This window comes from Chamaea fasciata, unplaced genomic scaffold (genome assembly GCF_029207755.1).
Source record: "Chamaea fasciata isolate MVZ Bird 193981 ecotype frontalis unplaced genomic scaffold, bChaFas1.0.hap1 SCAF_7, whole genome shotgun sequence".
NCBI lineage: Eukaryota > Metazoa > Chordata > Aves > Passeriformes > Sylviidae > Chamaea > Chamaea fasciata.
In genome coordinates, this window is record NW_027094092.1 from 53,237,028 (window position 1) to 53,261,858 (window position 24,831).

At 40.8% G+C, this 24,831-nt stretch overlaps 2 protein-coding genes across 8 annotated transcripts in view; one reads left to right on the forward strand and one right to left on the reverse strand.

Annotated features, from left to right (window-relative positions):
- KLC1 (kinesin light chain 1) overlaps nucleotides 1-10,674 on the forward strand; it is a 49,273-nt gene extending 38,599 nt beyond the window's left edge. For 2 of the 6 annotated variants that reach the window (XM_066188895.1, XM_066188894.1), the window contains exons 14-16: nucleotides 2,732-2,862; nucleotides 7,431-7,497; nucleotides 8,807-10,674. In XM_066188895.1, coding sequence (XP_066044992.1) covers nucleotides 2,732-2,862; nucleotides 7,431-7,497; nucleotides 8,807-8,872 — 264 coding nt within the window. In that variant the 3' untranslated portion in view covers nucleotides 8,873-10,674. Of the gene's footprint in view, nucleotides 1-1,378; nucleotides 2,013-2,731; nucleotides 2,863-7,430; nucleotides 7,498-8,806 lie in introns of those variants that run through there. The other 4 variants (XM_066188896.1, XM_066188897.1, XM_066188898.1 and 1 more) reach the window with 3 other exon arrangements.
- A 4,678-nt stretch (nucleotides 10,675-15,352) lies between these two features.
- XRCC3 (X-ray repair cross complementing 3) lies at nucleotides 15,353-24,607 on the reverse strand. 2 transcript variants are annotated; one of them, XM_066188901.1, is made up of 8 exons: nucleotides 24,329-24,607; nucleotides 22,927-23,035; nucleotides 22,439-22,576; nucleotides 21,319-21,531; nucleotides 18,685-18,839; nucleotides 17,653-17,865; nucleotides 16,636-16,682; nucleotides 15,353-15,587 (listed from the first exon to the last, which is right to left on the reverse strand). In XM_066188901.1, the coding sequence occupies exons 2-8, from the start codon at nucleotides 22,979-22,981 to the stop codon at nucleotides 15,365-15,367; spliced, it is 1,044 nt and encodes a 347-aa protein (XP_066044998.1). In that variant the 5' UTR covers nucleotides 22,982-23,035; nucleotides 24,329-24,607; the 3' UTR covers nucleotides 15,353-15,364. The 2 variants fall into 2 exon arrangements, with proteins under 2 accessions (XP_066044998.1, XP_066044997.1); XM_066188900.1 differs by having other exon boundaries at nucleotides 22,927-23,039.
- Nucleotides 24,608-24,831: the final 224 nt, after the last annotated feature.

Consider the following 24,831-nt stretch of genomic DNA (forward strand, 5'->3'; position numbering starts at 1 on the left):
TTGTTTAAATAAGTGCCAGAGGGACCTTGTAGCAGACAAAGTACAGGAGATGGTGATAGTGGGGAGGTGTAGGCAGCAGCAATACGGTGATTGTCATTCTGAATGACATAAAAATTGGCAATTAAACTTTGCCATAAAAACAGCTTGTGAGTTTGGCTTTTGTTTACTCTGGACTCAGGAATGGGGTCTTTTTTTTCCTGAGCTCATGTTTGGTTAATCAAGCAGTCAGTGTTTAACTTAGGAGTTTGATGTTTTTATTTTAGATTTGAAGTACCCAAAAGCTTGTCTGCTTATTCCTAATGTTCTAGGTTAGGTTTACTGTATAGAGTTGTACTCTATACGTGCCAAATTTGTCTTGCCTTTGGATCATTTTCACTGCTCCAGTATTGCTGATTGCAGACCACAGGAATAATTAGCCTTTTCACTGATCTGATACTTCTAGCTGGAATTTAGACTTCAGTTTATTCAGTGTTGCAAAGCTGAAGTCTGTCTTTAAGTGTGAACAACATATGCAATTTAGTTCGAAACATAAACACTCAGGTAGATTTAGAGCTTCTGATCACTTGGTAGCAAGGCATTTTGCCATTTTCAAGGATAATTTTAATTACTGTTCATTCCAGTTGTTACAGGTAAAGTCTCTCAAGACAGGTATCACGAACCTATCAATAATGGTCTGTGTACTTGCACAAAGAATGAAAAGTGTGCAAGTTGAACCACAGTTCATTTTAAAGGTGCATTGTTTCAGCTGCCTTACTGCATTAGGAACAGTAGAGAAAATTCCACTTGGATTATATATAGAGACACAGATATGTTCTAAAAATACTTGTGAAAGTGAATTGACTCAGACCAGTTGGATTCTAGTTCCTTAAGGGAATGAAGAGAATTTTGTCTGGAGGTTAGGTTAAGACTTCCTTCTTCTTGGACTTTCGTTTCAAGGAAAATTCCTAACAGAAGTTAAAGCTGAAATGAATGCACTTCGTTCTAGTCTTCCTTTTTTTTTTTTCTTTCTTGTTTTTGGTTCTCTTTTTTGTGTTAACGTGAGCTGGAATTTTTTTTTTCTTTATGAAATGTAATAGCCAAGCTATTTCTTGTTAAAAGTGTTTTGTATTTTACACAAATTCCAACTTGAATGCACAGCATCAGTCATGCTCATTTGTCAGTCCCATCTCAGTGATGTAGGTGAAACTGCATAAAGATGTAGGTTCTGGTAATTGCAAGGGCCTGCACTTTGTACCTAAGGGCTGTCCAAATAGTTACTCTGGAAAAAAAAAAGTTTTGAACATGACCTAGAAATACTGTTAACTAACTGTTCAAAATTGAAAACTGTTGAATTTTTCCCAACAGTTTCATTCAGTTTTTCTCTCTCCATTTCTGACAGGCCTAGATGCCTTTTGTGATTCTTATACTGTCTCCTGCATGACGGGCGTGCACCATCTTCAAGCTTTAACTTCTCTCTTCAGTACTGACTGCTGTGTTTTAGCAAACCCCTTAAGATTCTTGTCAGAGCTACACTTCCCTGTAAACTGGCCATTCCTTCAGTGCTGGTGTCGTTTTTGGTTTTCTATTTCTGTACCTGTGTAGCTTTGCCAGATATGTATCTAGTCATACCAAATGTTATTACAACCATTTGCTGTGTAATACATTAGTAAAAAAACCAAACAAGTAACAATGACCTTTATAAGTAGCTGTTCACTATGGAATAAAGGTAGTTAAAAGTATCACACAAGGTATTATTGAAATGGCATGATGGTGATCTTAACAGGAGAAAAACCAAACCCGTAAAAGTAAAGCATGTTCTCCAAGTGCTTTAAAATGTATTTAGAGACCTATTATATGGTTAACATCAATATGGAACTCTGGATGTCTTCACTTAAGATTATTCTAAAGTAGCATTGCTGTTTAGTCTTTGTGTGAGATTTTGGCAATTATGCTTTTCTCTACTAATCTTGGTGTTCAGTGATTTGTGTATTTGTCTTTCTAACTTCTAATAAACTCACTCCAACTCAGGTGTCTGTCTTTGCTTAGTAGTGCTTTTTTCTTTCTCAGCTCTTCTTTCATAATCAGATAGGTTTTCTGTGGAGTAGGAAGTGTCGCTTCTAATCTTACTAAACTATTGGGGTTCTGTAAGAGTAAAACATATAAAAATAGAATTGTGGTCACTCTTGCGAGTTTCTTTGGGTCAGCACAGCAGTGTAAAACACGAATGCAATATATGAAAAATTAATTTCATTGTGGTTTACATTTTCTTTGGTAAAAGTTAAAGATGAAGCACAGGAATTTGACAACATGTATTTCTGATAAGAAATATTTTTGTTTAGGGATTTTAGGGTTAATTAAACATGTTTGTAAGTAATGTAGACATTCAGAAAGAATGAAACGTGTTTTTCTTAGACTGATGGAATGCTTTGCTTGGGGCTTGTACTCTGTTAACCACGGTGCGGTCATATGAAATGGTGGCGGTGAATTGTTGGACTACTGTAGTTTTATTAATGATGAATTGTGGCTTGGGCATGTCTTCACGTTTAGAAATCTTTCTTACACTTTGGAAGAAACCCTTTTGCTTTGGTAAAATTGTAGCTATATGGTATTACATGTTTAGGTAAATGTATATAGTGTAAGTATATATTAATAGCAATTAAAAAGTAATAATTCATCACTGAAATGTTTTGGAGCCAGGCTTGGGGGAGGGCAGCAGGCTCTTGCAGTTTGACATGTATTCAATTTCTTTCAGGATGGCACTGGATCTCTAAAGCGCAGTGGTTCCTTTAGCAAGCTCCGAGCTTCCCTTAGACGCAGCAGTGAGAAGCTGGTTAGGAAGCTGAAGGGAGGAAATTCCCGGGACAGTGAACCAAAGAACCCAGGGTAATTCATTATCTGTTCTTAGCTGTGCTGGTGTCCCTTGGTCTGTGTCCCACTGTAGCCTAGGGTAGTTCCTAGGGCAGTGTTCCCTTCCCTGCTTAGCTAACTGCATATCATACACAGTTATATCTAAAAGAAAAATAAAATAGGAAATAACTTCTTAAACCTCTGTTGTAAGTTCCGTTACATCTGAGGATTTATAGTTGCTTGTAAGAATTAATTCTATTTAAAAAAATTTTTTTTTCCTTTTGCTGCTTTACCTACTTGAAGATCAGAAAAACTTCTTAGAACTACTGATAAATGTTAATTACCTGCAAAACTATTCTTTTCACACAGCAGTGGAGAATAATAAATGTTACTGATTTTTATACTAAAAGCCTGAGTACAGTAAACCCACAACTAACATTCTTGTAAAGCTGAGTATCTTGACATATTCTTGATATAGCTTTATATATTGCTGTGAGCATAGAGAGCATTACCAACTGAACCCTGTTTTAGTTTCTGGTTTTGGACAACTCAGATATCAGAGAGCAGAGGAGAATGTCGAAAAACTTGAGCCTAGTTGTGCATCTTACTAACATTTTGGCCCCAGTGAAGTCTGGTAAAAATCCACATTTACTGAGTCTGACTGCTCACTCTTCCCATCTTACCATATGATGATGGATTTGTATGTATATAATACTTCTAATAAATCCATAAAATCATTCATCATGTATTGGCTGCTGCAGAGAAATTGAAACATTAAAATGCATCTACTACTTTTTATAGTGTCACTTCTGGGTGTTCCCCTCACCCCCAACACAATTGCAGTCAGTTTTACAGAGCTTTTTGCCCTTGCTGTGAAAAACTAGAACTCATTTAGTTGACAGGAAACCAACAGTGTGAACTTGTGCTTTAAAACAGTCATATTGGAGAACTTGGAGTAGCTTCTGATGGAGCAGCTGGATCTGAGTAATGTGGTAGGTGATGATGATGATGGTATTACTTGAGACAGTGACCTGGAGGCAGGGTCTCACTGTGTTTCTGGAAGTGCTCCAGTGAAGTTTTGTCTTACTGTTTTTATGGCTGTAAAACATTAAGTACAGCAGCGCTACATGTAAAATGAACTTCCTTGCATACCTGTTTCAAATTCAGCTTGATCTGAATTTTAGAGTTGTTACTTAAAATTTCACTGCCAGACACTTGATGTTGAAGGCACTGAATAGAACTGAAGGTCAAAATTCCTTTGCATTTATTGATCTATCATTAAGAATTACCTCTGAGATAAGAGGTTGGGAATAAACTGTGGAAAGCACGAGATTAGAAGAAGGAAATGTGTAAATGAAAATGCATTAAGAAAAAAAAAAAAAACCCATAGGCAAGCCAAAATACAATAAAAGGGAGATTTCCTTCTTTTTCTTCAGTATTAGCAGTTTTATACATTGGTTTTCTGTCTCTGTTCCATTCTGTCCAGAGTTCATACATCATAGTTCAGCTATATTGTTGTACGAATAGATACATTTATCCACAGCTAATTTTGCATTTTCTCCTTATTTTTGTGAGATGTGGAAAGGCTTTCAGTTTCACAAAAGCCTGGAGGTTTATTCCTTATTCTCTGTAGTATTTGAAGCTAACTCTTTCTGCAGGTAAAGTAACTCCATGTTTATAGGTGTAAAAAATGATGCTTACACATAACTGAAGATATTTGGCATTGCAGTGCCTGTGAGAACTCACCTGCCTTGTTACTGTCTGCACTTGAGTTGTGTTACCTGACCAGAGTCCTCTCCCCACATTACCATGGGTTACACTGTGGGGTCTTTGGCACCAGATGAGATTTCCTCAGATGAAGGCATTAATGTGAAACAAAATAGAAAGCAAAGCAGTATCTTGCTTGCTTTCCCTTTCTGTCAAAATCATCTTGCTTTTAGATGTCACCATAATTCTCAAGGAATAATTTATTCTTAAAACTTGCAATAAGTGTATTATATTGACAGGCTTTTACGTAGATAGGCACTTTCAGTGTATAGGACAATAAATGGTATAATTTCTGTTCCTGTAATAAATGGAGTTTTTAAATCCTGATTTATATTAGCTGGTTTTAATAACAAATGCAGAGATTTCTGGTATTAAACACCAGCTTTGTAGGTCATAAAGCCTAGCTTGCATATTGATATTCCAAGAAATCATTTTGATTTCATTTTATGAAGAAACTTCAGTGAATAGATTTTTTTTTCTTCTTCTGAGTGTTAGAAAAGGCATATTCAGTTGTTACCATGCAGACCTTTGAGTTTTAATGTGTTTGATAACTGAATATTTTAATACAGGTGTAGCACACATACAAATCTTCCTTGCTGTGAAGGCAGCCGCTTTAGGTAGAACACTTCTGTGCCTCCCTCCTTAACAGTGCATTCCCTGCCTGTGCCTCTAGGAAGGTGTTAACTCTGAACTGCATTTACACCTCTTGTTTATACTCTGCTTCTCTAAATAGGAATTGAAGTGCTGGTGTGAGCACTGAGGGAGAAACACTTGAATAACAATACACTCACAGGGTGAAGGAAGGACTTAGTGTCCATGTTGTTGCTTGATACAGAAGGTTGAAGAGAATAAAATGGAAAACTCATCAGGGAAATTGTTTCTTTACAATCCTGCAAATGCCTTTTTGACAAATAACAAGTGTCTTAAAAGTGGTCTTTGGAACATGCAATACCTGAAGCAAGGTGTCAGTTCTTTATCATATTTCACAATTCAGTTCTGTAATAATTTAATTTTGATTAATTAGTGTTCTTTATTTTTTCACTTCAAAAATAATGATCATACAGCAGAACAGTTAAGATTTCTAATCTAAAAGAGAAAAAAGAAGCTTTCATTGCTTTATGCACGGAAAAAATACCTGCATGTTCTTTGTGGAGTCATGTTTGTAACATGGAGGGAACTAAAAGTGCATTTGCTAGACTAAAGTTCTTAAAAACATTGATTTAAACAAATCCAAACAAATAAAAGACCAACCCACAAACAAAGTAGTATCTCAGGTATGAATAAATTTTTTTTTTTTAATTGGCAGTTCAGCAAGAACCTAAAATATGCGTGTGAACTTTTACTGGTGGATTGTTTGTTTCCCTGGAATGTTTTCCATAAACCTTTATGCTCTTTTGGAGAGCTTTCTGTAACATTTTGTTTGTTTTACAGATTAACTTCCTTTGACTTCCATTTATAACCCCTGTTGTACCTGTTTCCTTGAATAAATGAGAGGTGTACACCATGCATGAGTCTTCGCTTTGTTGTTGCTAACACTCATGTCAAATATTTTAAATTGTGTGCTTCTGGCTTGGCTTTGGAAACACCCAGATTTAGTGCTGGGGAGAACCAGCCAGGCTGTGTTGTGTGGCAGCTGTTCTCCCTTGTTTTGGTTCATTGTCCTGCTAAGCTTTTGCTTTACCAAAGCATTTAAAACTTGTGCTTTGACTGTTAGCAGTGTTGCTTCAGTAGAAAGAAAATCTGGGTCAAATCTAAGGTGATCTGTATGGATAAACCTTTCCATGTTACTGGAAGGCACTGGAAAGTTTGCTTTAGCCAGTTGTCCCAAGCTGCAGGTAGCACTGCAGGGTATGGGCTTGTTGTCTTGTGACCAGTTCATCAAACGTGTATTCAAAGCCCTCATTTAGTTCTGAAATAGTTAAAGAGCTCATGAAAAATCAGAGCAAATGCAGAACAGTCTGAGGAATGGGCAGGCGCTGGTGTAAAGGACATCAGACATTCCATGGTAGGAATCTTAGGGCTGATCTTGGATTTCATGATGCACACTTGAAAATACTTCTTGTTAAATTTTGTGTGTATTTGAGAAATGTAGGTAAATTATTAATCCTCATTTCAAACAGCAGCAGATACTGCAGCTAATGCAATGATATTATTATTGTCAGTAGCTCCTGGGTAGGTGATGAATTTTTTCCCCTTTTCCATTGTTTTCCATCCCATATTCCAGGGTGCTTGTTACCACTGCTTGGAGTGTTTTAAAGCCAAAAGCACAACCAAAGCTAACAGCAGCAACCATCTTAGCTCCTTTCACTTTGAAATAATTAAAACATTTTAAAATGCTTAAAAAATTTATTCTGAAGACTTAACTAAATGAGGCAGAAAGTACCAAACTAACTTCTGTTGTAGCTTTTTCAAGGTAAATACTGCCTACACAACAAACTCGTGTTTCAGATGTTTTTTCCTAAACTGTTTGAATGTTTTGATGCTTTTGTAAGAAGCTACACAAAATTGAACCTGATAATTAATTAATTAAACTCAGTGTAAGTCACTATTAATTTGATGCACTTTAAAAACAGATTTTGAGTTAAATCAGTTGCCTGAAATGTTTAAGCTCCGAGGAGCTTTTAATTTTGGGGGGTTTATATGTAATGAGACATGAGTACAAAGATATTTGAACTTCTGTAGTTGTTACCTTAAAGGCTGTCCCTCAGATCAGTTTTGGGGCATTGTTCCCACTCCCTTCACTGTGCATTGCTTGTTGTTGTACTTGTGTTTTTAGAGCTGTAGTTTTCAGACTTTCTGATCAGTTTATCCTTGCATGTTCACTGTCCTGGTTGCAGCATGAAGCGTGCCAGTTCTCTGAATGTTCTTAACATGGGTGGCAAGGCTACTGAAGATCATTTTCAAGTAAGAAGCCCTACAATACTCTTACGAAAATAAATACTGTTAGTAGGGTTTGGGATAAAAAGAGTGTGATAAATAATAAACCAACAACCTCACAGTGATTGTAAGATCCTACTACAGTAAGGTGTTTTGAAGGCTGTGCTTAAGGCATCATTCTCTGACACTTTTATGAATTATGATTAATTTTAAGAAAGGGTTCAAGTCCAGCCAGGAAAGAACATTGGCTTTTATGATACCAAGCAGTCCCTGGCTTTACTTTTATTACAGTGGATATAAAGCTTATGGAATACTACATTCTTGTAAAAGCAACTTAAAAATGCAAGAACTGTTAAAGCCCTTTTTTTTTTAACTTCAGTCCCTTTTTTGCAAAGAGCCCTGTCATTGTAATTACTGTACGTTTCTGAGTGGCACAGGAGCAGTCTCAAAAGTTTGTCTGATCTGTGTTGTGCTTCTGCTAATATAAAACTTTATTTTGCTTAACAGTTCATGGTGTGCCCAAGTGCTACTCCTCATTGCCTGTTTTTACCTAACAAATCACTGTTTAAATTGTCAAATGAGTGAGCAATGTTCTTCTAAACACTGCTGTGTGTTTTACTAACACAGTAACTGCCACTAATTTTAGGAAGATAAAATTGCTTCTCTACTAACAAAATGTAGGTGAGGATCTTCATCACCGTGTGTTCTAAAGTAGCACAAAAGCCCCAGCTGTGGCTCTTGTTGTTCTCCCCAGTGGTGTAAAGGTGTTGTAGCTGTATGATCCCTAACAAATGTGCTGCAGAGTTCTCTGTGGTTGGAGGTGTAAGCAAAACTTTGCTCAGGGTGAGGTTCAGCCAAAACAAATCCAGGGTAAAGCCCAATTCTCTGCAGCAGCAGTGCCAAGGGTGTCAAAGAGCCGTGTCCTGGGTGCCCGTGACTGGATGGATCCCCGGTGTGTGTTTAATTGCTGTGACTTCCAGAGGAGGGGCTTTTTGTTGGTGTGTACAGTGCAGTAGTAAAATCAGTTCTTTCTTGTGAACCTTTGTAGTTCCTCCTCTCTAGGCACCCTCGGCAATTCCCATAAATGGGCTCTTGCATTTCTGGGAAGACTTGGGTTGGACTGTAAGGGTGTGTGAACTTGACAATATTGCTCATTAAAAAATGGGGAAAAAGGTGTTTATTGGACTCAGGAAAGCATCCCCCTATCCAGCATGAACGGTTCTCACTAGTTTGTTATGTTTGTTCCCGTTTGTTAAAACTAGTACTTTTATTTGTTTGCTGGAACTATCTGGACATCTGCTTAATTTCTTTGTTTGTTTTTTTCCCCTTCACACAGGAACGAAATAATTGTCTGACAGACTCGCGAGCTCTGAGTGTCAGTCATTCTGATCTGGCGCACTGAGATTTGGGACAGAAGCTAGCTAATATTCCTGTGTGAATAAAGAAGCACTGAGACCTTCAAAGCTTTGGTTCCTCATCCTTGTGTATAGGAACACCTAGTTTGATGTTGGTTTTTTTCCAATGGACTGCTGTTTTTACTTTTTTAATAGGGACAGTTTTAAACACAGCATTAATGTGTGTTTTCTTCTAAGGGAAAACTATAGATAGGTATTGCTCGTTGCACTGCTTCCATTCATGCTACTTACATAAATTTCTTTAATAGATCTGACTATTACAGCAGCCAAAAAAATATAAAAAAAGTAAAAATACAAACACATTCAAAGCATACCAAAATGCAACAGTGTTGGAAAATGCAAGCAAAATTAAATGTGTGACAGTAAATGCATACAGTGCTGGAAGGAGACATGGATAAATTTATGTGCATTACTGTAGAAATTCCAGTTGAGCATTCTGTAGTGGTGGGGTTTGCCCTTGCACCACTGATTCTTGTAATGGTAGAAGCCTTGGCTAGCAAAACAGCACTTAGACATGACTGACTTAACCACTAGACTGAGCTATTAAATCTTACAGAAGTGATGGCTGGAGGTAAGTTAGCTTTAGACAGAATGAATAGCAACACCTGTGACCATAAGTTTTGATAATGTAAGTCTTAGGGCACAATAATCAATGAACATAGGATGGTTTGTGTACATCAGGAAAAATGGAAAAAAATCTTTAATTTGTGTGATTGAAGAATACTTAAGTTTTGGACTGCAGTTGTCCCAGAGCAGCTGCTGCTGCTCCTAGGGAAACATGGAGCCTCAGGTTGACTTTCTTGCTTGTCCACTGGAATTCACAGTCCCATTCTCTGTTTGCTGAAAGTGCCCAACGTTTCCTTTTGCTGATCCCAAATCCTGCCTTTCTCCACACCAGCTGGTGACAGCAGCAGCAGGCACTGCACGCCAGGATGTCACACTGTGGGGTGGCTGCTCTGCAACGACCACTCAGTGCTAAGGGCCCTCGTGGAAGCACCCAATGGCCGTAAGTGGCAAGTGACCTGTGTGACCACATACCCATGTTAAATCCACTTAGGTTCATATATATAAATGCTGTCTGTATACAGGACTGCTGCTGGAACGAAGTATGTATGTTTTAAGGATTTTATAGATGTTAGGATTTCCTTCTGCTTTTCTGTAAAGCTTGTAATTTTGTTCATCTTTTGTAAAAATTCCTGTTTGTGTGAAGTTGGATGAGAAAGTAAAAAAGAACAAGCAGTGTGTGTATAAATGTATTTGTGGTCATAGTTGTGAGTTGGAAAATGTCAAACAAAATTAACTTTGGGAAAAGCTGGAAAATCATTCAAGGTCACCACCAACTGAAGGAGGTAAAATATAGGAACAAAAACAAGTTTTAGTATTTAAACAGGCTGTGAAAAGTCATTAGAATTAGTACTTAGTAGGAGTTTTTGACTGGGTTTGCACCTGGTTTTAAGTTGGTTACAGTAACTGATGCAGAAGTTGTCTGTGTAATGCACTTAACAATGTTTACCAGGAGGTACCCTCTGAGCATCTCTGCAAAGGAAGCTGCCTGTGGTGCACCTGCTTTAGAGACAGTGTAGGAATGGTGAGAGACAATGCTGCTAATAATTATGCAGGAGTTTCAGCACATAGTGCAATTCATTAATGAACTCGAGCAGGAACAGGTTGTTGCTCGGTTATCCTAACAGTAGATACTCATATAATGTTGACTCTTGAGTTTTAATCTTTTTATTAAGAGCTTTTTATATTAAAAAAATGTAATATATATACTTCCCCCCCCCCCCCCCCCAAAAGCGTGTTTTATGCCCTCATGGTGAACTGGGCTCTCTGCACAAAGGCAGACTGAGCTGGCTTTGCCAAAAGAACCATGTCAGGCTGCCAGGTCCAGCCCCCACCCCACCTGGAGTCTGGCTTCCAAAAAAACCCCACAGAACTATTCAGACACAAAACTGTTTTGGTAACAAGGAATTACTTAAACGAAAGGATGTGATCCCCACATTCATCCTTCAGCTTTGAAGCAAAATGATTTTTTTGCAACCTCTCAAACCCCCAACCCTGTGTAAATAAGCAATAAATTATGTAACCATGCCAAATGACAATGTACAGTAAGTTTCAAAGTGCAAGACTCTGATATGTTGATGGCGATAGTGAGAGAATTTTCATGGTCAAGATCTTGCTGGTGTTGGCATTACTAATACTGTGCTTTTAAATGTTTTAATTCTTTATGTATTATTTTAAAGTGTGATGGAAGGTTAAGTTGTTGAGCTAATGCATGTTAAACAACTCCATTTAAAAGGTTCATTTTTTTTTCAGAGAAGAAACAAATTTCAAGATTTCTTTAATCCACAAATCCCTGAGAATAGTAGCCAAGTCCTTACTGTTAGTGAGCTGTTAGCAGTTTGAGAACTTTTAAAAAACACCCAAATTAAAGTCAACATTCCCTGTGCTTGAATCATGGATGAGTTACTGTCAGGACATGGTTTGTGTACATTTATATTTTAGATGGATTTCTCAGTTCACTTCTACACAAGATTTTCTTTATGGATTTCCTTTCGTAAAGTTCCAGTTATAGCTAAGAGTCTGCATAAAGAATATATCCAGGATATCCAATTATATAATTCTGGGATTCTTCAGCACCAAAATAAATTGACAGCTCTAATGAAACAGAAAACTGGAAAAGACCTTCAAAATTGACAGAGAGCTTATTAGGAGAACTGCAGCCTTGGTAGTGCAGATGTGTTTTTAATCTGGCATTTTTGTCCTTGACTAAAATTTTAAGGGTGAACTTGAATAAAAATGTAACAAGGACTCCACGTGAGGCCTCAGACTCTCCTGCAAACCGTGGTGAGTCTGGGTGTACAGCAGGATGTAGGATGAATTGTACATGGAATTGTTACTGACAGAAAGGTGTCTGTTGCCCTTCTGTCTCTGGCTTTGTGCTATGTGGCAATATTTGGTCTTGAGTTGAGATCTTACTAAATAGTCATGTAAAATGTAAATGTTCCATGATTTGCCTCTCTTCTGGAGTAATTGACCTGTTGCTGTGGTGTGTCTGCACTTAATGCAGAAAGAGTCAGTTATCTACAGTTTGTACTTTTTCCTACAGTAAACCTTCATCCCCCAAGCACTCCTGAATTGTAGTAAATTAAAATGGTTTTGAGCTTGAGAAGTATTTGTACTTAAATTGTATTCTTTGAATCCAGAGATTTTAAAAAGGATGTGGTTCTGTTGTAAATATCTAGTAGAAGGCGTGTGCAGTGCTGCATTGACAGTGTGTTTACAGTAGCTGATGAGTTTAAGTTACTTTGGTTTGTGTTATGCAGGTTACGTGTTGTGTCTGAAGGCTGCTAAGAGAGCGGCAGTTTTGGTCGTGTTAGTCTGTACTGAGAGAATAAATGTTAACAGATGTGATGCTGAGAAGTTTAGTTTCATTGTCATCGATTTACAGAAGTACATGGGGTGTGTGTGTAAATACTTAGAATCCACGAACATCTCAAATATCTACATTGGATTTTTTTTTCCCCTAAAACCATTCACAGTTGTGCCAGTACACTGAATAGTTAAGGTCAGTTGTTAAAAAACCCAAAACAACAATGCAAGAAGCCAGACAGTGTGGGGGGTCTGATAGAGGTCCAAAGGCCCAAGTTGGGAGGGTCCTTGTGCTCACAGTGAAGTTGCAACACTTCCTTGGTTACATCTGCTTGTAAATGAGAAATACTTAGGGAACCATAATTTCTCAAGTGTATTTAACATTTCTTTTCAAAGTATAGAAGAATATTTAAGTAGTCTTGCAGGATAAAGACTTAATACATTCTAGACTGTAAATCTTCTTTGTAAAAACTTCATTTTTTTTTCTTGTATAGAGTAAAAATCTCAGTTGTGAAACCCAAAGAATGAATAAAGCTCTATAAAGGGAAGGTTCTTAAATTGCATTTATTAAAACTTGAGCACATTTCAACACTTCAGACACAAGGCACAGGTGCTGTGTCGGGTTCCTGAGAGGGTTTGCAGCCCCAGAGCTGCACTTTGGGTCAGATGGACATCCTGGGCTGTGCCTGGGGGTGGGACTGGGAGACAGGGCAGGAACTGGAGTGACTGAGTGTTGGCTGTGAGCCTCAGAGGGGCTCAGCTGGATTTGAGATTCCAGGGTTTGTGTGTGCTCAGGAGACAAACTGTAATGTATTCTGACTCAGCTGGAGCAAAATAACCAACAACCCAACAGGATAATGACAGAACACTTGAGCAGGTAAAATGTTACTTCTCTTTGTTGGTAAAAGGGTTTTTTACCAGGTAAACTGGAACTTTGATTAACAGACCTGTCTAGGACTTTTTAACACTTTGGGGCCATTCTTGCAAGCAGTCAAGTTGCAAAAAAGAGTGATCAAAATACTACAGACTTAACCTTCAGAGGTTTCACGCTGTTCTGGACATGGCTCCCAGTAAGGCAAACTCCTGGATTTGATGAGGCTCTTCTGTAAAGGAATATCCAGGTAGGGTTTGATGACTCCCGTTAATGAGCTACATCTCTCTGTGGCTGCTTTTCCCAGTCAGCACAACAGGATGAACATTATCTTGGCTGCAGTTCCAGCCCAGATACACAGGGCAGGAATAGAACTGACGTGTTACCTGTGCTGCTTTAGTTGATCTTTATTGAAGTTGTTAGGGTGGAGGCATTGAAGGGTAAGGGTTTGAAGAAGGAGGTGGCCCTGCCTCGGAGCTGTGGCATTCTCACCTTTTCTTAGGGAACACAAAGGCTTCTAAGCTTCATGGTTGGATTTTATTAAAAAGCACCGTGCAGTCATTTCCAAATACAGAGAATTAAGACATTTTAGAAAAATGATTTAGACACAACTTGTGCTATTTGCACAAGGGCCCTTGAGACATCTGAAGGGGTTGCAGAAGGCACTGAAAGCAACTCAGCCTTTCTGCTTGCTTAGAGTCTCCTTCCTTCAGCTTCAAGCTGTGCCTGTTCTCCTCTGGAACTTCCTGAGGCAGTCACACATGGTCTCTTTTCCTTGAGTCACACTCAGTTGTCCCTTGAGAAACCTGCCATAGTTCCAGCTGAGGCAGTTTACAGCCAGACAGAAGTTTCCCTTTCAGCTACCCCAGCTGCATGCTTCCACATGAAAAGATGGATGAATGTCCTGAAAGAGCGTGACTGGGGAAAGGCAGAGCAGGCAGCTGTTTCACAAACACACGGTTCCTTGGCCAAAAGACAGACCTGAGCAATGTCACTCCACAGAAACACGTGGAGTTCTTGTCTGGGTCAGCAGCAGGAGGGGAAACGTGGGAGCTTGATGAGCGTGTGATACAAGTGAGCATCACTCACTGATGGGAGCAGGCACCCACAGAACAGAGGCCTTGGGACAGTGTAACTTCACCCGGATTGCTTTCACATGGAACAGAGCAATGGAAAAATGCAGCCGAAGGTAGAGTGGATGTCATGGCAGTGGTCAGAGGACAGCAGAAAAATGTGACAAATAGCACAAGGACAGGAAGAAAACCCATGGGAAGCCCAAACTGAACAAAAATCACCTGAGAAGAGCAATAGCATCTGAATGGATGAAAAGAGCTGAAGGTGCCCTTCAGGATCACAGCTGAGCTGAGAGCCCAGCAGCAGGGACACAGGACATGAGAGGCAGCAATCCAGAAGCCCACGAAGAATGCTGATTCAGCAAAACACAGAGCAGAGCAGGGCAGAGCATCAGGAAGAATGCAGAGACCTTGCCCTGAGGCTACACAGCTTCAGCAATGGGCAAAGAGAGCAAGGGGATGGGGGATGTCGTTTGCTGTCCTTCCAATGAAAGAGGCTAAATAAAGAGGCTTTTGCTATGAAGGGAAGGGGCTGGAAAGCAGGAAAAGAGTGGAAATGAACCATTAGAAAAAAATGTTAAGAGTGCTATGAAGTCAGATATACTCATCTAGTACAAATCTAGTGCAATCTTAATTCTTACAGTAAGATGTTAAATACCTTCATGGGATTATTTCCTTTAAAATCTTAATAACAAATGGTTTTAAAATAGGACAGCTGCTTTGTGAGAAAGAATGGCTATCCTTAATTGGCAGCATGAGACCCAGAACCACCAGCAGGCAACATAAACTGGTTGAATTTCAAGTCTGTTGGGTCTGGAAACAGAGAGGATACAAAACTACAGTAAATGCTGTTTCTAGATGAGCATGCTATAAAATTGGACATCATGGGGATTGCAACATCTCACTCCATTGTGCAGCCTCTACCTGTCCACAGCTTTCCCTCTCCTTCAAAACCTTCAGAATACTCATCTCACAAGTTGAATATCCAAGTATAAAAAGATCATCTTTCACAATGCAGACAAGGCTAAATGTACCCATTCCATTGTTCATATACTTCACCATCAATTTCTCTCGTCTAGGAAGAATTGCATTTCACCAGTAATTCTTCCTGAAGCAAAGTTCTGGTACATTTTTGGAGCAAGACACTCTACTATGTAAGAGAGTTATTTTATTCCTTTTACACCTTCCAGCTGTACTGTATAGTAGCAAAAGGATGGAGGGAGATGAGGAGCAAAAATGACACTTAAAGTCCTCATGCTTCCAGCGCAGTGTGGTGCTGCTCCAGGTGAGTGTCCGGGCAGCGAGACCCGGCTGACCATCAGTCTCATCAGCAGCTGGTTGGACCAGGTTATTCCAAGTGCTGGAGTGACTCTGCTACCCTCTACCCTATAAAGGAAATATTACACATTTCTGCATACATGGATTTCATATGAAATACTTTCTGTTGTAACAAAACTGCTCTAGAAGACATAACTTACATGTTTCTCTAACAAATAATGACAAATTATGTCTTTGAAGACAGAGGTGAACGGATTTACTCACAAAACTTAGGTTCTCCCTGTGGCAAGGAAACAGCTGGAGAAGTGCTTCTATACAGAACAGCTGTCATTCCTTCAGCTACGGCCAGGGGGAGTACCCACCTCCCTCTGCACAGGCCTCTCGCAACAGGAAAACCATAAAAGAAAAATGGTTGAACTTTTAATATCTGAAGTGTGTAACTGTTGGCCTTGGATTCCATTTGCAGGTATATTTAGAAATGCTGGGTAAACAGAACACTCTGTATGTATGACTTTCAACCCAATGTTTAAACTTTTTTTTTTTTTAAGGAAAATATGCAATTTCTCCAGTAAAAGAACTACAAGATAACCAAGCAAAAAATAATAATTGAACCTTATCCTTGTTCTGTGTCAGTTTCAGAATCTGAAGGATGCAGAGAACTCACAAACACACATTTACGTAGCACCCAGCTTAGGCAGTAAATCAAGGTTATAGTTAGGATTCAAACAACAAATACATACATTTGAATCCTGTTAATAGCTCGGTGTCAAAAGTTACTATTTTGGGTTTTGTCTTAGCTCACTAACAAAGCCAACTGCTAGTCTTTGGTTACTATATTTTTTAAGCAGACTGAACGTGCACTGAGTTATATCAGAGACAAGACAAGATGCAAAAATACTCTCACGTAAGCAGGTACTCAAGCCATTAACTCCAGGGAAATTTTCCTGCTAACTTGTGATTAGGGATTACGATGTAAGTGAATATGATGTTTCTTTCCCTTCACAGCATGAGTTAGTGCTGATCTCCAGGAAACCCAGCATTGCTGGGTAAAAGCCCCACTGCTCCTCACATGACCTCGTAGCTTACCCTGGGGTGACAAGGAACAGAGTGGTTCAATGCTGCTGTGTTTGTCACTGTCACTGTGTGGGTGACTCACCTGCAGCTGCACTGAGCAGCTTCTGACTCGCTCACTGCATCCGTCACCTGAAGCACAAAAACAAGGTTTGTTTGTGCTGACCTGGGCTTCTGGGTTTGTATTTAGCAAGCAGGAGGGCAGGGAAGGAAACCAAGGCAAGAAAATCCAAGTTATCAGAACATATATTAAGACAAGTTAGAGAACACTTATTCTTTCAAGGCAAACTAAAATGGATTTGGGAATTACAAGCTGAGTTTACAGTGTCAGAACTACTTAGCAAGCTACAGCTTACATTAAACTAGTTCTTGTTAAAAAAAACCCCTCCAAACCACAAACAAACTCCCTACACTCACAAAACTGTTCCAGTGCTGTAGCTGGAGATAAAATCTACAAAAGCCCAGATGTCCCAGAAGTGCCCTGTTCTCAACGATTTTACTGCCTTTGAAGTTTCTCAGTGGTCTGCCTGCAGATTGACTTACTCCTTCCCAAGGCCACATTTGGAGTGTGAATACTTCACCTCTGGCATTCAGATGCTCCTTCAGTTTGTGAGTGGACTGAGAGCAGTGTCTTGCCTTGTTTTCTCAAAAGAATACTCTTTGTGACCAGTATCACTGTGGCCTTGTTTTGGTCCAGCTCAAGTCAGTGCATGCACTTTAGTGCCTCAGTAATCTCAGCAGTTACACAAAAATGCTGAGTTCCACAGAGATGCAGCAAAGTCCCTGGTGCTTCACTGTCTCCTGGAATATATGTGTGCCTGCAGAACTCCCAGAGCAATCCTGCTGATAATGGCATTTGATGCCAGTGATAAGAAAGAACTCTGTTATTTTGCTTTGATGTCTGTGCAGTTGCTATACAAACCTATTTCTGTTAGCTTTAGTGGACTCCTTTTGAGAACATTAACAGCCTATAAAAGCTTAAATAATAAACTTTCAGCTGACAGTGGTAAATACAACACCATGAAATGTGCATTTACACAGATTGCTCCATCACCCTCCAGCCATTTATTAAACGAGAACAAGAAGCACTTTGCTGTCATACCTGGTTGATGCACATGATGGGAGTCCTGTACCTGGTGCTCAGGCTGTGGAGCTGTGCCCCAAAGGTCTGCAGGTAGCGAGCCTTCAGAGCAGCCTGGGCCGCGCCGAACTCGCAGCGGAACAGGGCGGCCATGGAGTCGATGACCACCAGGCGCACCATGCCCCGGGCCAGCAGCAGGGACAGCCTCCTGGTGATGCACTGCTGGAAGGTGTCCTGCCACACACACAGGGACAGTGACACAGGGCAAAGAGCCCTGCTGGGACACCAAGAGACTGAACTACAGCAAACACCACTGCAGCACCAGCTCCAGGAGTTTCGAACTGTGAAGGCAGCTGGTGGATCTCTAAGTCTCACCAGTAACCACATCTGGTGGTTTTACTGAGGAGAAAACTGAAGAGATAAAACTGAGCCTGCATTTACCTGCAGCTCTGATACTGATACTTCAAAATCTCAAGGGTGTAGTACTACACTCCTAAACTGTTCCTGTTTTCATAGAGTAATATAATGTTAAGAGGTTGGAATGGACCTTAAAAATCATCCAGTCCCAGCCCCCCTGCCATGGGCAGGGACACCTCCCACCAGACCAGGTTGCTCAGAGCCACATCCAGCCTGGCCTTAAATACTGCCAGGGATGGGGCAGCCACAGTTTCTCTGAGCAATCTGTGCCAATATCTCAGCACCTCACAGTAAAGAATTTCTTCCTAATATCTGAATTTCCCCTCTTTCAATTTGTACCCTTGCCCTATCTACATTTCCTGACAGAGAGTCCCTCTCCAGTTTCCCTGCAGCCCCTTCAGACACTGGACGTTTCCTATGAGGTCCCCACACAACCTTTTCTTCTCCAGGCTGAACAGCCCACCTGGGGAAGGAGTGGTTCTCACTGAAACACTCAGGACACAAGACTATCATTGAGCGTTCCAAACCAGTTACAGACTGTGCTGCTCTTCCCCTAATGACCCCTTAACAGTAAAATGCTGCCTCAAATCCATATTGATCAAGAGTCTTAGAAACATTCTTTGCGCTACTACTTACCAGGTCTGCTGCCTGCTCAACAAAAATACTGTTTCCAAATCTGATCTTCTGTATGATTTCAGCTGGAACATCTGCACGCAGCTTATGCTGCTGATCTATGAGCTGCTGCAAACGTTTGCTTGGGAACACATCTTCTGTACAAATGTAGACAGCTCCTGCAGCCAAGGAAACACCTGTGGTTACAACAGGGCTCTTACACACACTGTTTTCTTAACAGCACACAAATTATATCAGATATGCTGCATTTAAAAGCTACAGCTACAGACCTGGAAATTCATGTTGGTTTGGTTATTCTGCAACCATGCTGAATCAGTGATGAATAAAACCCCCACTCCTGCGACTTCCCTGCAGTTGCCTGGTCCTTTTTCAACACCAGGTGGGACAACTGGATTTTGTACTCTCCACTGGGTGACACTCACTGTGCACAGCTGTGGAGCACCGGATCCCCTGCCCTTGGGGATCAGAGGTATCACAGTTTATCCAACCCACAGACGGAGTGACACTGCAGTCTGCCTGGTTCGGTCAGAAATCCAAAACACAGCACTATGCCTTTTGCACAGTGTTGCTTTAATGCTGAAAGACAGGGATTTCTCTACCCTGAATTCTGGGCTCACAGAGAAATCATCTGCTTTCTGAAAATCAGACCTGCCTTAAGCAGGGTGTCACTTGTCCTCTCCTTGGTTTACTTAAAAAGGATGGAATGTCAGTTTCTTCAGATTTCATAGTCAGTGGGGTTCTTCCAGATGCAGATTTGCATTTCTAGGTAGATTGATGCTCCATTGATTAAATAATTGTATTTTGATTCAGAGTTATTGCAACATTCAGGACTCTGAAAACAGTCACAGGTCCAACAAAACCCAAACAGACATCAGCAATTTCATCATATTTTTTATTCAGGCAAATAAATGTGTTTTGCTGATTGCTGACAAAAAAAAAACCCCAAAAAACAAAAACAACAACAAAAAAAACCCAAACAAACAAAAACCCCAAAAAACAACCAAACAAAAACCCCCAAAAGTCAACCAAACAGGAATAAAACCCACTAAAACCCCTCAATCTCAAAAAGAACAAATTTTGATTCCTATGATCATAATGTCATGCACCAAACCAGTTTGTTACCAAGAATCAGTAGCAAACATTGTTTTCTAATTCAGAATTCTAACCTGGATATTAATTTGTCCCATTATATTCATGTATTACTTATGAATATGGGCATATAAAATAAATTCAGCCAACACACAACTGAACACAACTGACATTCCTAGAACAGCAGAAAGATATCCTGGAGGCAAAGGAGGCCTTTGTTTACTTTCAGGATTTCTTTGCTGCCAACCTCCCTGCACTGAGAATTACAAGGAAGACTCGCACAAAATTTAATGAAGTAACTGTTTAAAGAAATGTATTTCAACATCACCACTTATAAGAAGGGAAGTATCTAAGCCGTAAAAAAATACAATGCACCATAATTTTAAATCAGTAGCAAAATCTTCCACTGGTAGTGCAGAGTTCTGTGAGAGTTTCTCAGCATTGCTGTTCTCCTCAAGTCTCCTAAAGGATAAAACTCCTCACATTTAACCTAAGCTTTAATTGCTGTATTTCTCACAGGAGGCTCAACATGAGAGTGCCAGTAGGGTGCTGGGCACCTTCTTCTCTACCTCTGTTCCTTGATTTCAACACAGACAGGGAAAAGTCCTGGAGCACGGATAAAAATGTATTTGTATTCAAACTACGTGCAGCAGTTAGCAGCAGCACACAAAAGAGCAGAACAGAATATAATTGCTTCTGCTCTGATTAATGACATCATGTAATGTAAGCCACAGGCTACTCACAGCCCTTTAAGCAAGATCTTAATTTGTACAGTCCATGATTTTTCCACATGGGTGGATATAGTTCAATAAATTAGTAAGTTTCCCCACAAGGAGCCACTGAGCTGCCAGATAAAGCCAGCGCTGTGTGGAAGGGACAGCAAGGTCACAGGCAAAACACACCTAAGGCAGACTACCGGAATTCTCAGAAGTGACACAGGTTTCCTCCCTTTCTACAGCAGCACAGCAAGAAAAAACAAAAAAGAATTAGAGTTAGATAAATGTGATAGAAGGGTAAAAAAGCCAAAGAATAAACCGGTATACTTTGGTAAACCCAGGAAAACCACAGGTACAAAACAATGATACCTTTCAACTACATTTCCATCGATTTTACTCTGTAAATCAATACAATTACAGTTATCAAAACAAATAGTCTTTGAAATTTGAAATCCTCAGCTAGGGAATATGTACCATATACCCAGATGTTTGCAGAAAGTTATCTGCTGAGCTGTTCTGCTGAGGTGGCTACCTGAGTGGTCAGTGAGCTCTCATGACAGCAACACTTTTCTTACATTGTCTGAGAGCGTGTTTAGTTTAACCCAGTGGCAGGCAGGCAACCAACAGCCAACAGTAATTTTGAATTAAGTTATTTTGTGCTGCAGGACGTGCACAGCAAGCTTTTCTCTCTGTAAAGACACATCACTCACTACCTGGCTTCCTACTGAAGTTAGACATGCACTGAACATGTGCACCTGCTTTAATGAGGTTCCTAAAGACAAGAAATTCCCCCAAATGGGAAATGAATCCATGTTTACAGTTCAGCACTTACCAGACTCTAATCCACCATACTTGTAAGGATACTGCACACACAGGCACAGCTGTAAACTAATCTGAGTCTTCCCAGCAGAACTTTCCCCAGCAAGCTCCGTGATTCCCACTAAAGGAATGCCACCTTTCAACAGGTTGTCTAGCACTGAACATCCCAGGCTCAGCTTCTGGTGCTGGGAGGTGAAATGATCTTTGTCTTGATAGAGCTGGAGTGCTGCAGGGTTTGGGAGTGGTTTTTAATGATTAAAAAGAAAAAAAAAAAAAAAGAAAAGGAAAAGGTAGATTCATTCATTATTTTTCCAACACGCAATGATACAAAATAGATGTTGTATACAAGGTTTATACCTACAAGGGAGGCTTTCTTTGTTGATGGAGAATTTCCCTAATTCAGCCTGGTCTTCCCCACCTCTCTCTCCCCATCAGACCTACTGCTGAATATCTGTACAAAGATTGATAATTTACATTGAGTACTTTCCTCCTCTGAAACTCTTTTTTTTCCTGTCTCTGCCTCTAAGGTGTCCCTGAGGAAAGTTACACTCTGAGAGAATTTTGACAGCAAAGGTTCAAGCACAGCAATTATGGAAATAGAAAGCTATAGCAGAGTACGAAATAGCACAGCAGGCATCTGGTCAAAGCTTGAAGACACATGCAATCACAAGAAAATAGATTTTAAGTACAGAGTTGTCATTAAGAATTTGTACAGGAGGAGCTATTAGGTCCTGCTTGTTTTGGAATGAGGTGTTTATGACAAATCAGTTTATGAAGCTTTTAATATATGATATAATTTTTTCAACTAGTCTTAGTCCAAAAGGAGACTAGTGAGAGAGAGGAAGAGAGTGTGAAAGAAAAAGGAAATGTTTTGTTCCTGTATTTAAATGTTTCAGACTGGAGAAACATTTAGTCCTGTTTCAAGCAGGCTCCATCCAGAAAAATGACACCCATTCACTTCCATTTACCCCAGGGGATCTGTCCTTAGGATAATTCACTACAGCACAATTAAAACACTTCCATTCTCATTCTAAACCCACATTACTGTGTCATTGAGGAGCCAGTACCATATTTTCTCCCAGTGACAGTATCTTGAGTTTTAGCTAGAAGACTTGATGCCCTGACTGCATTACCTGTGAGCATGCTGCTCCTCCTCAGCGTGTGAGAGACTGTTTTCAGCAGGCACTGGATGTCCGCACTGGAGAGCTTCATCAATCTCTGCAAGTCTGCTCCGGAGAGGTTTAAAACCTCTTTTACTGATTTTATGTCAGCTGAAATAAGAGGAGTTTTTTAAAATGCTTTTGGCTGTCTGACACAGCAAAGTTTTCCCAATTTCTAATTCACATTTACTTGAGGTTTATCTATGCTGCATTTTTACATTGTGGGCAGGCAATATTCACTTTGAACGCATCAACACAAGCTGTAAAATTGTTTGGAAAATTATTATTGAAGCATGGGCAAAACCCAACACTTCTCCTTACTCAAAAAACTCCTTTATGAAATACTTAATTACAGTTCTAAAATGTTAGTGCCCATCTGCCTGCTTATACCCACAAACACACAATTATGTCAAGGATCTGTAGTGACAGATCTCTTAATGAGACACTGGCAAATTAATTACCTTTTTTCAGGGCAGCAATTGTTTTAGGGTTCAAGTCAAACTGGTCCCAATCCATCTCCTGACACAGCACAGCAACGAGCAGCACATCCCATAATTATCTGTGATTAAACTGGCTTTTATCACAGACACAGGCAAGAAAAAAAATAGGCGTAAATCAGTGTCAAAAAAGTTTCCAGGATTTTTTAACAATATATTTATCAGTTATCTTACAGAAGTAACAATTATTCTGGTATATTATCATTACTATTATTATTATTAGTGGTGGTGGTGGTAGTACTAGTATTTTATATATTGATATTATTTTATTATGGGCAGAGTGTGGCCAGCAGGCTGAGAGAGGTGATCCTTCCCCTCTACTCAGCCCTAGTGAGGCCACATCTGGGGTGCTGTTTCAGTTCTGGGCTCCCCAGCACGAGAAGGACCAGGAGCTACTGGAAAGGGCCCAGCAGAAGCCACAGAGGTGATGAGGGGTCTGGAGCACTCTCTGATGAGGAGAGTCTGGAGAAGACAGAGAGGGGATCTCATCAATGCGTATCAAGATCTCAGAGGTGGGTGTCAAGAGGATGGTGCCAAACTCTCTTCAGTTTCACCTCAAGATGAAGAAGAACTCTTATGCAGAGGGTGGCAGAGCACTGGAACAGCTGCCCAGGGAGGTCATGGAGTTTCCTTCTCTGGAGGCATTCCAAACCCACCTGGACTCAGTCCTGCCTGGGCAGGGGGTTGGGCTGGATGATCTCCAGAGCTCCCTTTCCAACCCTGACTGTCCAATAATCCAGCCCTTTGGCAGGAGTCTTCTCTGATGGCTGTTGACATATATCCTATTAAAGAGTTCAACCAATAATCCTGCAGTTAGGAACCACTGGCAGTTTTAACTGCCTGTAGCTCTGCACAGTGCCTTTGCTCTGGACTGCAGCTCACAACCCAGCTGGACAGTCACAGATTTCTGCCCTGTCGGTCTCCACACGAGGCTTTCATTTTCAAATAGAAAAGAAGTCTCACACACGAGCAATTTGGGATGACCCAGGATTATACGCGCATTGCACAGTCAGATTTATTAGCTGAAAGCAAGTTTAATATTAAATCGTTAAAATCTGTTTGTTTCTTACAGCGACATTAAACAGCTCTTTTAATACTTTGGTCCAAAATACAGCAGTTTAGCACCGTGGCTGCCTAGAAGAGTATTGTGAGGTTCTTAGTTCTTAATTCTCAAAAGCTTTATGAAGGATTGCAGTAGACACCCAGGAGTTATATGAGAATACATGACTTCATGAACAATTCCTTTGTCACCATGGGGGGGAGAGTTTGGGATGGGTGCTAATAACAGAATAAATCCCATTTAAAACAACACTCTGAGAAGGTTTAGGAGCCTTACTAAAGCCTTATTTTTACTTCAGAAACTTACTGAAATCAAGCATGATTACGACGACCCCGAACCGAAGGGTTCCAAACCATTGCGCACTCCCCGTTCACAGGAAGCCGCTCCACGGATGAGGCACAGGGGAGGGCGAAACCCCGGGAGCGGGTCACGGTGCAGCCGGGCCTGTCCTACGGACCCGGCACCGGCCGGGGGGAGCGAGGGGCGGCCGGCCGGACACACGGCCGGACACACGGCCGGACACACGGCCGGACACACGGCCGGCCGGACACACGGGCGGACAGCGCGGCGCCGCCACAGGGCCCTCACGCCGTCATGAATCCCCCGCCGCCTGCGCAGCCAATCAGCGAGCAGCCTTCCCGCCGCAGGCCAATCAAAGCTCCCCTCAGCGACAGTCCCGGCGGGGGGCCAATGGCAGGGCGGCCAATGGCAGGGCGGCCAATGGCAGGGCGGCCAATGGCAGGGCGGCCAATGGCAGGGCGGCCAATGGCAGGGCGGTGCTCGTTCCCCTCCCGCTGGGCCGGCGGGGA

Excerpts from the sequence above, each read along its gene's own strand:
- XRCC3 (XM_066188901.1), bottom strand. The coding sequence starts at position 22,981 with ATGGATTGGGACCAGTTTGACTTGAACCCTAAAACAATTGCTGCCCTG. Across the intron at positions 21,532-22,438 it reads GAGGAGCAGCATGCTCACAG|CACTCCAGCTCTATCAAGAC; the intron begins GTAATGCAGTCA and ends CAAACCCTGCAG. Across the intron at positions 18,840-21,318 it reads GTATGGTGGATTAGAGTCTG|GAGCTGTCTACATTTGTACA; the intron begins GTAAGTGCTGAA and ends CCTTGGCTGCAG.